At 42.8% G+C, this 14,612-nt stretch overlaps 1 protein-coding gene across 3 annotated transcripts; it reads left to right on the forward strand.

The window, feature by feature from the left end:
- The first annotated feature begins 969 nt into the window (after nucleotides 1-969).
- On the forward strand, nucleotides 970-13,423 carry CMBL (carboxymethylenebutenolidase homolog). Of its 3 annotated transcripts, none has more exons than XM_013952367.2 (6): nucleotides 970-1,047; nucleotides 3,563-3,785; nucleotides 4,531-4,638; nucleotides 10,254-10,396; nucleotides 11,814-11,905; nucleotides 12,926-13,423. In XM_013952367.2, the coding sequence occupies exons 2-6, from the start codon at nucleotides 3,571-3,573 to the stop codon at nucleotides 13,103-13,105; spliced, it is 738 nt and encodes a 245-aa protein (XP_013807821.1). In that variant the 5' UTR covers nucleotides 970-1,047; nucleotides 3,563-3,570; the 3' UTR covers nucleotides 13,106-13,423. The 3 variants fall into 3 exon arrangements, with proteins under 3 accessions (XP_013807821.1, XP_013807813.1, XP_013807829.1); XM_013952359.2 differs by lacking the exon at nucleotides 970-1,047 and adding an exon at nucleotides 1,177-1,254; XM_013952375.2 differs by lacking the exon at nucleotides 970-1,047 and adding an exon at nucleotides 1,712-1,732.
- The last annotated feature ends 1,189 nt before the right edge of the window (nucleotides 13,424-14,612 follow it).

A 14,612-nucleotide genomic window follows, 5' to 3' on the forward strand; every position in this document is an offset into this window, starting at 1 on the left:
CTTTAGTGGGCTCTTTTTTGGTTCATTTATTCAACTACATTAGGAATTGTAAATGAATAATATTGATGAAGTTACTTAGAGTATGGGAAATGAGCTTACATATGAGGACTAAATTGTAAGGCTGTTCACTTTCCTGAGAGAAAAAGTGTGGTAGCACAGCCTGTGCATTTAGTGCTGTTTTTCAGATGTCCCTCTGAGGAAACAAGGAATTTGGATAGCTAATGTCCTTAGATAAAGCTCTTAAGGAATAACCCCTGTAATCCAATAAAAAGAAAATCAGAAAGAAGAATAGGAGGAATAAAAAAAATAAATCAGCCAGTCACTTTAATTTGAAAGGAGATAAGAAACCCAAGGCACTTTTTTTGATGGATAAAATGTCCTGTGATAGGATAGAAGCATATCAGGATTTCTAACATTTTGTAGAGCAATCTACAAAATCGTTACCTGTTTACATTTTATTTATTGTCACTCTGAAGGAGGAAAAATTTTTCCTGTGCTGTATAAACTCTGTCTTACAGAGAGCCTTGCAATGTCAGCATGCTCCCTTCCACTGCCTCACCCTGGCCATCACTTTAAAATGCACAAGCAGTCGAGAGAAATGCCAACATAATGTTTAAAAGCGACACTACCTTTAAACACACAGGCACACTGTTTTTCAAAGAGTTTTGTCTAAACGGATTGCTCAGTTAAGTGAACACGGCCCTAAATTACAAAAGCAGGATCTCCAATGCTTGATGCTGTTTTGTACAAGTTACAAAGCATGTTTCATGTTCAGATATAGTATTACTCCACACGAACACGTTCTTCGTACAATTGCAAGAAAACTACAGACTTTAAAAGGAAGAACCTGAACTCTGTGGCTCTGTGACAGGCGAAGATAAAGGCAGTAGCTTACGTAAGTGTTACTAGAAGAAACATGATCCCTGCGCTCACCCATTGCATTTTATGACTTAGCACTTTCTCTGGCGACCAATCGGATCGCTGGTCGCATTCGGGGTAGCCGTCCCTGCTGGGCTCCTGGGGCACAGTCCTGCTAGCTCGCGACAGGTATGCACGTTTTCTTGGCTTTAACGGCTTTTCTTCATGAGAAATGTAAAGCAAGTGCGTACTGAAGCCTGATGCAGCATATTTTGGGGACCTTTATCTCCATGCCTTGTTAAAGGGTACATGCTCATTTAAAAGCCAGCAGGGCATTACTTTCCTTCCTAATTCTTAGAGATGACTGTTCAAAACCTTTTTGGTTTCCCTCCCAAGGTAAGGAAGACCTCTCATGCTGAAAGTCTGCTGAAAGCGAAAGAGCCACACAGAGTGGTTTTTTTAAATTTATTTATCCATTATTAGGTTCAAGTTTCTCAAAACTGAAGTTACTGTTTGGCCTTCAAACGCTCAAGTGCTTGCATGTGGAGATGGTGGAACACAAAACGTGGGGTGATGGCTGTGGGTTTAGAGCTTCTCCTGAAACAACAACTTTGCTATATGTAATTAATTCTTAAAAGATATTTCAACGGGATCTTAAAATAGAAAACAATATATATTATTTGCATATAGTGCATGCAAAGCTTACAAGTCTATATGGCTTGTAAGTCTGTGCAATCCCCTGCAGGCTTGTGTCTGGAACTCTTTTCCTGAGCTGTATCTTTATGTATTTCTTATTTTAAACTTTGCTTTAAATTTTATCAGATAACTTAATGCACAATGTTTACAATTACAGCCTTTAAGGACATACTCACTGGTAAGGGCATTGCGCTTGTGTTTCTTGAGTTCTGAAGTTTAAGTTTCTTTAATATTCAGTTGCTCTTTTTGTTATATTTTCTGAATTTTAGTCTAATCAAAAGGAAATAATTTGTGGAAAGAGAAGCAAAAATTAGTTAAGCAAAAATTAGTTACCAACTCTTTTCTGTTATATATTTAAACTGTATTTGTCTTATATGCCTGTCTGTTAATTCATTTTTCCTGATAGGTGTATTTTAAATTATCAGTCTTATATCTGAGACCATAACATGTGAAAAAACGCCAGCTATGGGTGGGCATGGCTTATTTAAGAAAGTGTGGAGGATTAGTATAAACGTGTGTCCAAGGTTAACACAGCTTATGTATCAAATAAAATACAGCTTGTCTTGAGTTGATCTGGGGAGGATGAAATCTCGTAAGTTCTGCAAGTGTAGCCCTGCCAACGCTGCTTGTGATAGTCTGAAATTAAGAGTCGGTAAACGCAGAACATCTTGGTCCCTAGAAATCTGTGCAAATCTTCTGTCTATAGGGTTTCTGTTTCTTTATTTTCCTAGAGCTGCCCCTTTAGCGCCACAAGTGTTTAAGTAACAGCGGCCTGTTTCTCCCCTTTCTGTCCGTGAGGATATTTGGGGTGGTCAAGTTTGTACACCTCCATTTCTGCACCATGCCGTTTTCTTAGACAGTGCTCACAGACCTTTGCAATTGGTCCGTGGAGAGGTTAGGTGAAGTTTTGGCTAAATTCTCTCCACATCCTTGAATAATTTGGAGCTACTTGGCACATATTCACATATATTATTTGAGTCATTTTGCAGCAATATGAACTCAGTTTACCCAGTCAGTTAATCCAAGACTAATGGCATATGATCATTAACAGTGGTTTACAATCATTAACTTGAGACCAAGTAGCTACATAAACTTGTGTCAGTATCTACTGGCATTTTTAACCTTTGTGGCTAACTTGTTTACCTTGACTTATGCAATAGTTTGTAAAAATTTAACCATACCTTACTGTCAACTTGTTCATAAAATGTTTGGCTCAGCTTAAGGAATTTTTGCTCGCATTCAGTTTTTTTCTTTTTTTCTTCTTATCTTGGAGTTTGAATGTGTTTCATATTTGTTATTAAATAAATATGATTTTATCCTGTGCCTTTCACTGGCAAGTATATTTTTATTAGCACCTTTCCTTAGTATATTCCTCCAAAATCTGGACATCTGAGACTAAGGCTGGTTTAGAAAATACATTTCTTGACACTGAAAAGATTTGCTATGGAATGATTTAAGTCTCTAGTGAAAAATATCACGTTTAATTTAAATGTAATTATATCTTTGTCCACAGAAATTGCTTTTTTTTCTCAAAATGTTGAGTCCTGTATTAAGCCTTTACAGTCTATACTCAAGTATGTTATACATTCCTGACAAGCACATATACATGATGAAGAGTAAAAGAACTGGCTTCATCACCATCTAAATAAGTTTCTGATGGTTGTCTGGCTAGTTAGTTTACTTTATTGTAACTGTAACTTTTTGTTACTGTATTTATGTAGACCACAGAAGTCCTAGTTATAGACCAGGTCCCCTCTGAGTTAGGCTTTTCGTCCAAAGAGTCTATAACATAAGTAACTCTAACAAAATTATTATTTATAGAAAATCAAACCAATGTGCTGTTTGACAACTGTCACATTTCAGATCTCACGAAAATCACTATGTTCACAATGTTACTGTAATGATTCAAAGAGTCAATATTTTATGATAGCACTGTATTTTGACCTCTTTCAGTACGCTGCGCTGGAATATTCACCGCTGAATATTTTTTTTGTTCTTTCCACATTAGTATCACACATGGCAAATGAAGCCAAACCCTGCCCGTGCGATATTGGAGACAGGTTTGACTATGAGGGATGTGGGCAGGAAGTACAAGTCGAGCACATCAAGGCGTATGTTTGCAAACCATCTGGCAAATCGGACAAAGCTGTGATTGTGATTCATGATATATTTGGATGGCAACTCCCAAACACCAGATACATGGCTGATATGCTCACAGCTAATGGATATATGTAAGAAATCCTATTGTTTTGAAAGTGTTGTTTTAATAAGAAAGTTGTCTAGCCAACTATTTCCTTTCTATCTAAGCAATACAAATATGGACAATTTTACAGGGTTTTTCTAAGGAGTATCCTATTTATTAAAACAACATAAGAAATCTAACATTGTTTACTATTCCTACAATAACTAGATAGTAGCCAAGTACAGAATGAAAGAGGAGAAACAGAGAAAAGTCTGATTTTCCAGCTTTAATGGGGTTATTGGAATACCTTCACTAGCTTTAAACAGCCTGCTTCCTCCTTCCTTGCTTGGCATTTATTGTTATGATAAAAATTCCAGAAAAGCTGAAACAAATTCCACAAAGGTAAAGTGTACCAGCACATGCCAGTGAAAGAAATATGTTGTCAAATAGGTGAAAAGCGTATCAGACATACTCTTTCCAGTATTACCGGGTAATACATTTTAGCCCAAATGTATGTAACATGCAAATTGCAGATTTTGGCGGGAATTTGGTAAGAAACTGCTAAGGATTTTTTAATTGCAATTAACAAATCTGGAAAACATATCTGGAAATTAGACTAACTCTCCTTATTAGATGTAGAAAAATAATGAAGGTCTCTTGTATAATACATTGCTGTGGATTAAATTCTGCGTGTATCAAACAAAATGAATTTATTGTGTAGAACACACAGACTTCCCTTTAATCCTTTAGCAGTGTTATTTCATGGGCTTAAAGTGTTTTAATTTTTCCTGCAGAGCCATCTGCCCAGACTTTTTTGTGGGACAAGAAGCTTGGAAACCTTCTAATGACTGGGCTTCTTTCGATGACTGGCGGAAAACTCGAGATGCCAGCAAAATAGACAAGTACATCTGTTATTCATTGCCCAACATGTGGGCATGCTTCTTTAGTAGGAATTTTTGCCTCAATAAAGATGCAGGATCAGGTCCTAAATTATTAATGGGTCAAATGCAGCGGGGTGTCCACAAACAAGAATTTGATGCAGTTCATGCGTCAAGCTTATGGTTATGTGAAGGGCGCTCTTTGGAGAAAAGCAGAAACTTTGAACAAGTATAAAAGTGACTGTTATTTACAGACACAAATACTCTCTGCAGAGAGTAGAAGTGAGATGAATGACTCAAACGAAAAAACTGGCTGAGGCTAGAAGATGCAGCAGACTCCTTGCACTTCAATTTGAGCCAGTTCCTGAAGGCAGGTGCAACTTCCATCCAGAACAGTTAGAATGAAAAACATAGTCACGAAACACCATTTCAATAGGGCTTGTCAGTCCTGCCCTCCATCAGAGCCCAGCTGGTTCAAAGCACACTGCTTTGCCACTCTTCTAGCTGCATTTTTACAATTTGTATTGGACATGTAGCCTAAGTTACATAATTATTTCGCTGCCGATTTTGGTTCAATGTATTCAAAATTTGCTTCCACAGTTTCATGTAGTGCTTGATTTCACAGAATCACAGAATCGCTGAGGTTGGAAGGGACCTCTGGAGATCATCTAGTCCAACCCCCCTGCTCAAGCAGGGTCACCTAGAGCACATTGCACAGGATTGCATCCAGGCGCGTTTTGAATATCTCCAGAGAAGGAGACTCCACCACCTCTCGGGGCAACCTGTTCCAGTGCTCTGTCACCCTCACAGTGAAAAAGTTTTTCCTCATGTTCAGATGGAAGTGTCTGTGTTTCAGTTTGTGCCCGTTGCCTCGCGTCCTGTCGCTCGGCACCACTGAAAAGAGTCTGGTCCCATCCTCTCGACACCCTCCCTTCACATACTTGTACACATTGATAAGATCTCCTCTCAGCCTTCTCTTCTCCAAGCTAAACAGGCCCAGCTCTCTCAGCCTTTCCTCATAAGAGAGATGCTCCAGTCCCCTAATCATCTTTGTAGCCCTTCGCTGGACTTGCTCCAGTAGTGCCACATCCCTCTTGTACTGGGGAGCCCAGAACTGGACACAGTACTCCAGATGTGGCCTCACCAGGGCTGAGTAGAGGGGAGAACCACCTCCGTCGACCTGCTGGCAACACTCTTCCTGATGCACCCCAGGAGACCATTGGCCTTCTTGGCCACAAGGGCACATTGCTGCTTCATGCTTAACTTGGTGTCCACCAGCACTCCCAGGTCCTTCTCCGCAGAGCTGCTTTCCAGCAGGTCAACCCCCAACCTGTACTGGTGCATGGGGTTATTCCTCCCCAGGTGCAGGACCCTGCACTTGCCTTTGTTGAACTTCATGAGGTTCCTCTCTGCCCACCTCTCCAGCCTGTCCAGGTCTCTCTGAATGGCAGCACAGCCCTCTGGTGTATCAGCCACTCCTCCCAGTTTTGTATGGTCAGCAAACTTGCTGAGGGTGCACTCTGTCCCTTCATCCAGGTCATTGATGAAGAAGTTGAACAAGACTGGACCCAGTACTGACCCCTGGGGGACACCGCTAGCTACAGGCCTCCAACTAGACTCTGAGCCACTGATCACAACTCTCTGAGCGCTGCCATTCAGCCAGTTCTCAATCCACCTCACTGTCCACTCATCTAACCCACACTTCCTGAGCTTGTCTATGAGGATGCTATGGGAGACAGTGTCGAAAGCCTTGCTGAAGTCTAGGTAGACAACATCCACTGCTCTCCCCTCATCTACCCAGCCAGTCATTCCATCAGAGAAGGCTATCAGATTGGTTAGGCATGATTTCCCCTTGGTGAAGCCATGCTGACTACTCCTGATCACCTTCTTTTCCTCCACATGCTTGGAAATGGCCTCCAGGATGAGCTGCTCCATCACCTTTCCAGGGATGGAGGTGAGGCTGACTGGCCTGTAGTTCCCTGGGTCCTCCTTCTTGCCCTTTTTGAAGACTGGGGTGACATTGGCTTTCTTCCAGTCCTCAGGCACCTCTCCTGTCCTCCATGACCTTTCAAAGATGATGGAGAGTGGCTTAGCAAGAATGTCCGCCAGCTCCCTCAGCACTCGTGGGTGCATCCCATCAGGGCCCATGGATTTGTGGGTGTCAAGTTTGCTTAAGTGATGTCTAACCCGATCCTCCTCGACCAAGGGAAAGTCTTCCTTTCTCCAGACTTTCTCTCTTGCCTCCAGGATCTGGGGTTCCTGAGGGCTGGCCTGAGCAGTAAAGACTGAAGCAAAGAAGGCATTCAGGAACTCTGCCTTCTCTGCATCTTTCGTCACCAGGGCACCCACCCCGTTCAGCAAAGGGCCCACATTTTCCCTAGTCTTCCTCTTGCTGCTGATGTATTTGAAGAAGCCCTTCTTGCTGTCCTTGACATCTCTAGCCAGATTTAATTCCAAACGGGCCTTAGCCTTCCTCGTTGCATCCCTGCATACTCTGACAACGTTCCTATATTCCTCCTAAGTGGCCTGTCCCCCTTTCCACTTTCTGTATGCTTCCTTCTTCTGGTTGAGTTTTGCCAGGAGCTCCTTGCTCATCCATGCAGGTCTCCTGCCTCCTTTGCTTGACTTCCTACTCATAGGGATGCACCGCTCTTGAGCCTGGAGGAAGTGATGTTTGAATATTAACCAGCTCTCTTGAACACCTCTTCCTTCTAGGGCCCTAACCCATGGGATTCCTCTGAGTAGGTCCCTGAAGAGGCCAAAGTTTGCTCTCCTGAAGTCCAGGGTTGCAATCCTACTTGGTGCCCTGCTGCCTCCTCGCAGGATCATGAACTCCACGATCTCATGGTCACTGCAGCCAAGGCTGCCCTTGACCTTCACATCTTCCACCAGTCCTTCTTTGTTTGTTAGTACGAGGTCCAGCAGCACACCTCTCCTTGTTGGCTCCTCCACCACCTGTGTCAAGAAGTTGTCACCAATGCTCTGCAGGAACCTCCAGGACTGTTTGTGCCTAGCTGTGTTGTCTTTCCAGCAGATATCGGAGTGGTTGAAGTCCCCCATGAGAACCACAGCCTGTGACTGGGAGGCTACTTCCAGCTGTCTGTAGAAGGCCTCATCGACTTCCTCATCCTGATCAGGTGGCCTGTAGTAAACACCCACAACAGTGTCACCCATGCTAGCCTGCCCTTTGATCCTTACCCATAAGCTCTCGACTCGCTCTTCATCCACCCCTAGGCACAGCTCAGTACATTCCAGTTGCTCTCTCACATAAAGAGCAACTCCACCACCTCGCTTTCCTGGCCTGTCTTTCCTAAAAAGCACGTAGCCATCCATGACAGCACTCCAGTCATGCGAGCTATCCCACCATGTCTCTGTAATGGCAATGAGATCATGGCCCTGTGACCGCACACAGATCTCTAGTTCTTCCTGTTTGTTCCCCAAGCTGCGTGCATTGGTGTACAGGCATTTCAGGGAGGTGATCAAGCATGCAGGTTTCCCAGGAGGGGTAAAAGAGGATCCTCCATAGCCACATCCCATGCGCACTTCCCTGGCTGCATTCACCTGTTGGAGGCATCCTGACTTGAGCAGTCTTTTGCCAACTACCCTGCCACTATAACTCTCCCCTTCCCCCATCTTTCCTAGTTTAAAGCCCTCCTTACCAGGTTGGCCAACCTGTTGGCAAAGACCCGCGTGCCCCGCCTCGTGAGGTGGATCCCATCTCTTGCCATCAGTTGTCGATCTTCAAACAGGGTCCCATGGTCGTAGAAACCAAAACCCTGTTGCCAACACCAGCGGCGCAGCCAGTCGTTAACCTGGAAAGTCCGTCTCCTCCTCCTCTCATCCATCCCCCTCACTGGCAGGATTGAGGAGAAGATGACCTGGGCTCCCAGACCCTTGACCACCATCCCCAGAGCTCTGAAATCCTGCTTGATGGTCTCCAGTTTGCCCTTGGTGTCATTGGCGCCCACATGGAAGAGCAGCAGTGGGTAATAGTCCGAAGAATGGACGAGCCTAGGCAGTCTTTGCATGACATCTCTCACACGAGCCCCTGGCAGGCCACAAACCTCTCTAGACATGAGGTCAGGTCAGCAGATAGATGCCTCCGTCCCCTGCAGCAGGGAGTCCCCCACAGCAATCACCCGCCGCTTCTTCCGGGCGTTCCGGCAAGGCACAGGGTCTGTTGTCCCAGGTACTTCCCTGGCAGCCATGCCCATCTCCTCCTCATCCCAGAGGGCACTAAACCTGTTCTTCAGCTGCAAGTCTTTGGGAGGAGTAGGAGCCTTTCTCCTCCCACGAGCAGTGACCAGCTTCTAGCCTTCTTCTATGATGTTATGATGTACCGTTTCACACAGCACAGAGCCCTCTGGCAACTCCACTGCTGCAGGGGGTTGGGACTCCCGAAGCTGCACAGTCTCCGAGAATACCCTGTCTATCTCTTGCTCCGCTTCTCGGATGCTGCGCAGCCTACTGACCTCCTCCCGTAACTCCCTTACCTGACGACACAGCTCATCAACAGCAGCACACCTCCTGCAGGAGAGCTGACTGCCAGCCCAGGCCTCCCGGAGAGGCCCCAAGCACTCCCTGCAGCCTGAGACCTGTAGAGCCGCATCTACTGTCAGAGGGTCGGTCTGGGTCCCAGCCTCTGACACAGCAACTCCAACAGCCACTGGGGAACGTGCTGTGTGGTGTGTCACGACCATACTTGAGGAAACCTACACCACAGGGAACAGAAACGAAGGGCCCTTCGCGCGTCCCTTCGCACGCCCTTCTGCGCAAACTGCTGCGCAAACTGCTGCGTCTGTTCGCTGCCTCTCTTAGCTGCGCTCTGGGAGCTGCGCTCTAGGCCTGGCTCTTATATAGGCCTCTCCCTAGCACTGCCTAAGAGGGTGCTTGACCGCCCTAATCAAGGGCCACTGGGATCAAAGGCCCCAACTCCCTCTGGTCAGGGGCAACCAAGAGAGCTCGTTAGCAGCAGCCACTCCTAGCTAGAGCTTTTCCCAGGAGCTTTTCCCAGGAGAAGTCAAGGCCTCCTGCAGTTGTCCTTGCCTAGCTTCCCCTTTCCTGTTCACTGCAATCACCTGCTAGTTCCTCGGGGGTCCTCAGGAAGCCCACAACTTCCAACAAGATCCTCAAGTTCTAGTCAGAGTCCGAACACTGCTGCGCAAACTGCTGCGTCTGTTCGCTGCCTCTGTTAGCTGCCCAAGAACAGTTTACCTCCGGTCACGCTTGTGATAATGGGATGCTCTTGACTAGCTGTATGTCTCTTAAGCTTTTATTTTTGTTAGTCCATGAGAAAATTATTGCCATTTGTGTAATTGATTGAGCTGCCATTTATAAAATCAGCTTAGGTTGTAATAACAGTGATCTAGCCAGACTGACTTATTATTTCTACTTCACACATTTTCTGCTTTATCTTCTCCCCTGGAGTTTCCCCTGTATTTTAGAAATGAGTGATTGTAAATTTGACTTTCAAAACTACAGTCCAATTCTGATGTTGCAATAGTTCAAGAATATGCTAAAATCCAAAAATGTTGTAGAAATGGTAGAAGATGGGATCAATTTTAATTAGTTGTACTTTATTTTCAGATTTCCAGGAAATACTGTTAAAGCCTTAATTCACTTTCATTTACATGTCTTAGAGAAGTTGATGTCATCTTGAAGTACCTACAGGAACAATGCAGTGCAAAGAAGATTGGGGTCCTTGGGTTTTGCTGGGGTGGAGCAGCAGTACATCATCTGATGCTGAAAAATCCTCATTTAAGGGCTGGGGTGTCCAACTATGGTAAGTGTAAGCTGTCTGTAACATTGTGACATGACTGGAGCAGGAAGTTATTCTGTAGGAGTGTTACTGTAACAAAACTTCATTTTAGACCTTGCAGAAGAAGGCGATTTTATTATACAAAACCTTTAAGCAGTTTGACTTTTTGCACTCACCTGATCATAAGTAGCAAGGCATATGTATTCACGTGGTATGGCCAGGACCACTTCTGTGCAACATGGAGTACAAGAAACACCAAGTGTCAAGGCCTCGCTATGTCTCAGGTTCCTCTTGATGGGTGATGACAAAACAGTTTCCGGACAGATCTTTTACATCTTTTAAGAGCCATCAGTTGTTATGGGGTGGATCTTTGCCTCTGAATCTTGCTCACCTCGACTTCTGTAAGTCTTAGGACAGGTTGCTGCTTGTTGTCTGTTTTTCCTTGTTTGGGATATGTGTTTGATGGCAACCCTTTTGCCGTCTGTCTACTAGAGCACAGGGTCTTCTCCTGATGGGTGGGTCATCGCCACTGTGGTCTTGTCGACCTGCAGGCCTTCTGATCGTGACATAAACAACACGTTCCTCATTTTTACTACTGGAAACGGTATCCATTGTTATTAATACAAGCCATTTTTTAACCTGTGTTAAACCTTCTGGTACTTACTCTCACATTTCCATTCATACTGCATTCATACCACCTTTACATTTTTGTTACAAATCTCTGTAATTCTGTATAACCCAGAGCAATTTATATTCATCTGAGGTGGAAGGAAGCTGAAGGTATTTTCCTAGAAAGCTTATGGGGACTATTTTGCTGCACTGATTGGCTGGTCATGAATGAATTCATCAACGCTACTCGCTAATTTTTGACTTTTCTGTGGTAATAATTCCAATAATGCAACCAGTGAGTGGTCAGGGTGTTAGTTCTCTATGTAAAGGTATTTTATTGTTGTTTAAATTCAAATATATTTGAATATTCAAAATTACAAGATCAATGTGTTATGAATTTGCATCAGTATAAATACATGTACATTGAAATCTTGGCCATGTATCTGAAATGACGAATGTTTATAATTCTCTTAAGAATGGTCATACCAGGCTAGAAGGTAGATGGTGTATAGTGTCGAGCTTTCACAGCATCCTGTCTCTGACGGTGGTCAAAAGCAGATGCCCCAAAAAAAGCATGAGAATGGAACAAACATATAAAGCTTCTTCCCTGACTTTTTGAGACAGAGCTGGTATTTCCATCTTTAATGACATCCCAAAACATAGGAAATTCCTACGACAAAAGAGACTTTTAAATGAAGCATGTTTAATCCCATTACAAGCTGATCTTTTAATCAGCTCTAATTGATGGAAATGCCATTTTTTTTTGATTGTATACCTTTAGTAGTGATTTCCAAAATAGCATGGATCATTTTATGTCTATATTTTTCCCTAGGAGTGATCAGGTTTTTTGAGGATAGATACAGTTTACTTCATCCCACTCTCTTCATTTTTGCTGAAAAAGATGATCACATCCCTCTGGAGCAGGCAAGTTTCTTGTCAGAGATATTTTTTTGTTGTTTTTCATGCTTGTTTCATAATTTGGTGTTTAATTAAGAGAAACAAGAAAATTAATTTGCCCTTTCCTCCCTCTTTCTCTAACTTTTACAGTAATTCTACACAAATTTATGTTGTTTATAACCAAGCCAAAAAGATTTACGGTGACTCTAACAAATGTTTTCTGTTTCTGTTGCAAAATATGGATACTTTAAATGTGGGTGTTCATAGGAGGAAAGGGGCAAGCATCCATAATGGGAGTCAAAGGAATACCTGTGTCAGGTTTAGGATAGGAGATTCTCTTTAATCATATTGACGATGCATAAAATCAGCAGAAAATCCCTACCTGTACCACCGGCATCACTAGTTATAGGAGAAATAGTAAATCCTGTGACTATCCATGTCCTTCACCATTGTCCTGTGGATTTTTATTAAAGAAGTAAGTGTGGGGATCTTGGGGAGCAAGGGCAGAGAAGAAATGAAGAGGGATGATTATCTACAAAGGAGACCAAAAAGGAAGGCATGCTCTCATTGACTATTCCCTTTACTTTTCCTGCTAAAAATTGCAGTAGCTTTGAACCACAGGTTTGTATCAATGCCTCTCCTCTGTCAAATCAATTTCAAATGGATTCAAATTCTTGCCCCCTTTTTTTTCTTGACGCCTATCCACAGTAACTTGTGCAGTGATCACTACATGCAATCCTTTTGTGATAATGAGCGGTAAGTGTTTTTTATCTTTACAGGTATTATTACACTAACCTATAGGCTTTTTTTTGGTAATTTTATACAATCAGATAGATACTCTTATTTTACTGGAGAGAAAAACCCTGGCTCAAAAAAAAAAAAAAAGTGTTTTAACAGAAATGCTTTTGGGTATAAGATTAGCAAAAGAAACAACAGCAGAAAGGGCATACTGTGTCTTCCAGGAAAGTAAAATCAAGGACAAGCTGAGGACTGAAAACAAATAACATGTTAATTCAGTATGAGCAATGATGGAACACTCTGTTACAGGTTACCCTACTGGAGCAGAAGCTTAAAGAAAACTGTAAAGCTGATTATGAGGTTAAAATTTATCCTGGACAAACTCATGGCTTTGTACATCGCAAAAGAGAAGATATCAATCCTCAAGATAAACCTTATATTGAGGAAGGAAGAAAGGATATGATCAACTGGCTGAATAAATACATTTAGCAGAAATAAAATGCCCATAAAATACACAAATTTTTTTAGGAACTCAGAAAAATATAGACTATCTTGCTTAATATATTTTTAAAATAATCAAAATAAATTGTAGAAAACTTTTCTGCAGTAACACTGCTTATTTGTACTTATTTTCTTAGCAGATGCCTAAACATTTTCAAATGTTGAAAGTCATAATTGTAAAGATTTTTAAATTTGACCTTATGTATCTTAAAATTATTAGAATCTGATGTGGGATATCCTCTAGAATCTGAAAGTTTCACTTTTTTTTATATTCATGTCAATACGATTAAAAGATCTTTGAAACTCTGTGTGCACTCTTGAGAAATGCACTCATAAAAGCTGCTTTTACAGCTGTTGGACTGTGGGATTTTCAGCTCTGAGGTAAACATAGCTGTGCTTGGAGGTTATTTAGATGTCATGTGTCCTGGAAAAACCAGAGTGCTGTCTATGACTCAGTAAACAGTATCTAATCTGAGTTACTATGTTCTGGTCAACCATGAGGTACTAGTTCTGGTCAGCCTGGAATACAGTGTGTATCTCCTGGGTGAAAATAGTTCTCCTTCCACCAGGCTGAGCTGACATTAAAGAAACTCTGTTGTCTTCCAAAGAGATTTCATGGAGACCTCTGAGATGTAAGAGCAAAAGTGTACCTTGCTCCTTGGCTCAGGCCCTCGGCTGGTGACTGGGACTGTGCTTCAGTTTGGCTGCTGAACTCTGCGTTCCCATCCGCAGGTTGTTGCTTGACTTCAAGCAGAATTGGGCCTATTCTTAGGGGTCTAGAAAGTGCAGCGGAAGCCTGTTCAGGCTTGTAGGGCTCTGCTGTCTCTGCTCCACTCATCTGGAGGATTCACAGCACTGTGAGTCATGTTATTTAAGATAATCCCCCCTCAAATCAGTGGTGAGAAGTTCCATGATGTTCCTGCCATTAGGCTGGGTTTGTGCTGCTTCCCTGCGATGTACAGATAGAAGGGCTGGCCAGTGACTTCTGTGCATCCTGCAAGTTCCAACATAGTTATGGGCTCAGCATGTATAGGAGAAACTGCTCCACATGAGAGAATGGCAGACACCTTCATTCACTGGTGGAACCAAGTCTCATGCATGTGCCTGTACAGCCCTGATATACTGTGAGTATAGCAACGTACAAACTGTACCAGAAGAAAGTAAGTTGCATATGTGGTTCAGAAAATCTGTAAAGTGGGAATTCAGTTCCCAGCTTTGGATTATTGTACAGTTTCTCAGCATTGCTATGAGAACAGAGATGATGAAATGGTTAATGAAATCAAATGCCGCACAACTATTGCCTCAAATGGATTTTAGATAAAAGAATCTTGATTTCCTTCATTAATGCCCTGTCGACATGTTCCACAAAAGACAAGGGGTAATATCTTGGCTGGCAAACCAATCCAGCTTGGAGGGGGTTTTTTTTATTATTTTTTTCATGTGAAGAGACAGATGTCTCAGGGAATTGGGTTAAACTTTGCCAAATTTCTTCTGA

Source organism: Apteryx mantelli, chromosome 2 (assembly GCF_036417845.1).
Source record: "Apteryx mantelli isolate bAptMan1 chromosome 2, bAptMan1.hap1, whole genome shotgun sequence".
Taxonomy (NCBI): domain Eukaryota; kingdom Metazoa; phylum Chordata; class Aves; order Apterygiformes; family Apterygidae; genus Apteryx; species Apteryx mantelli.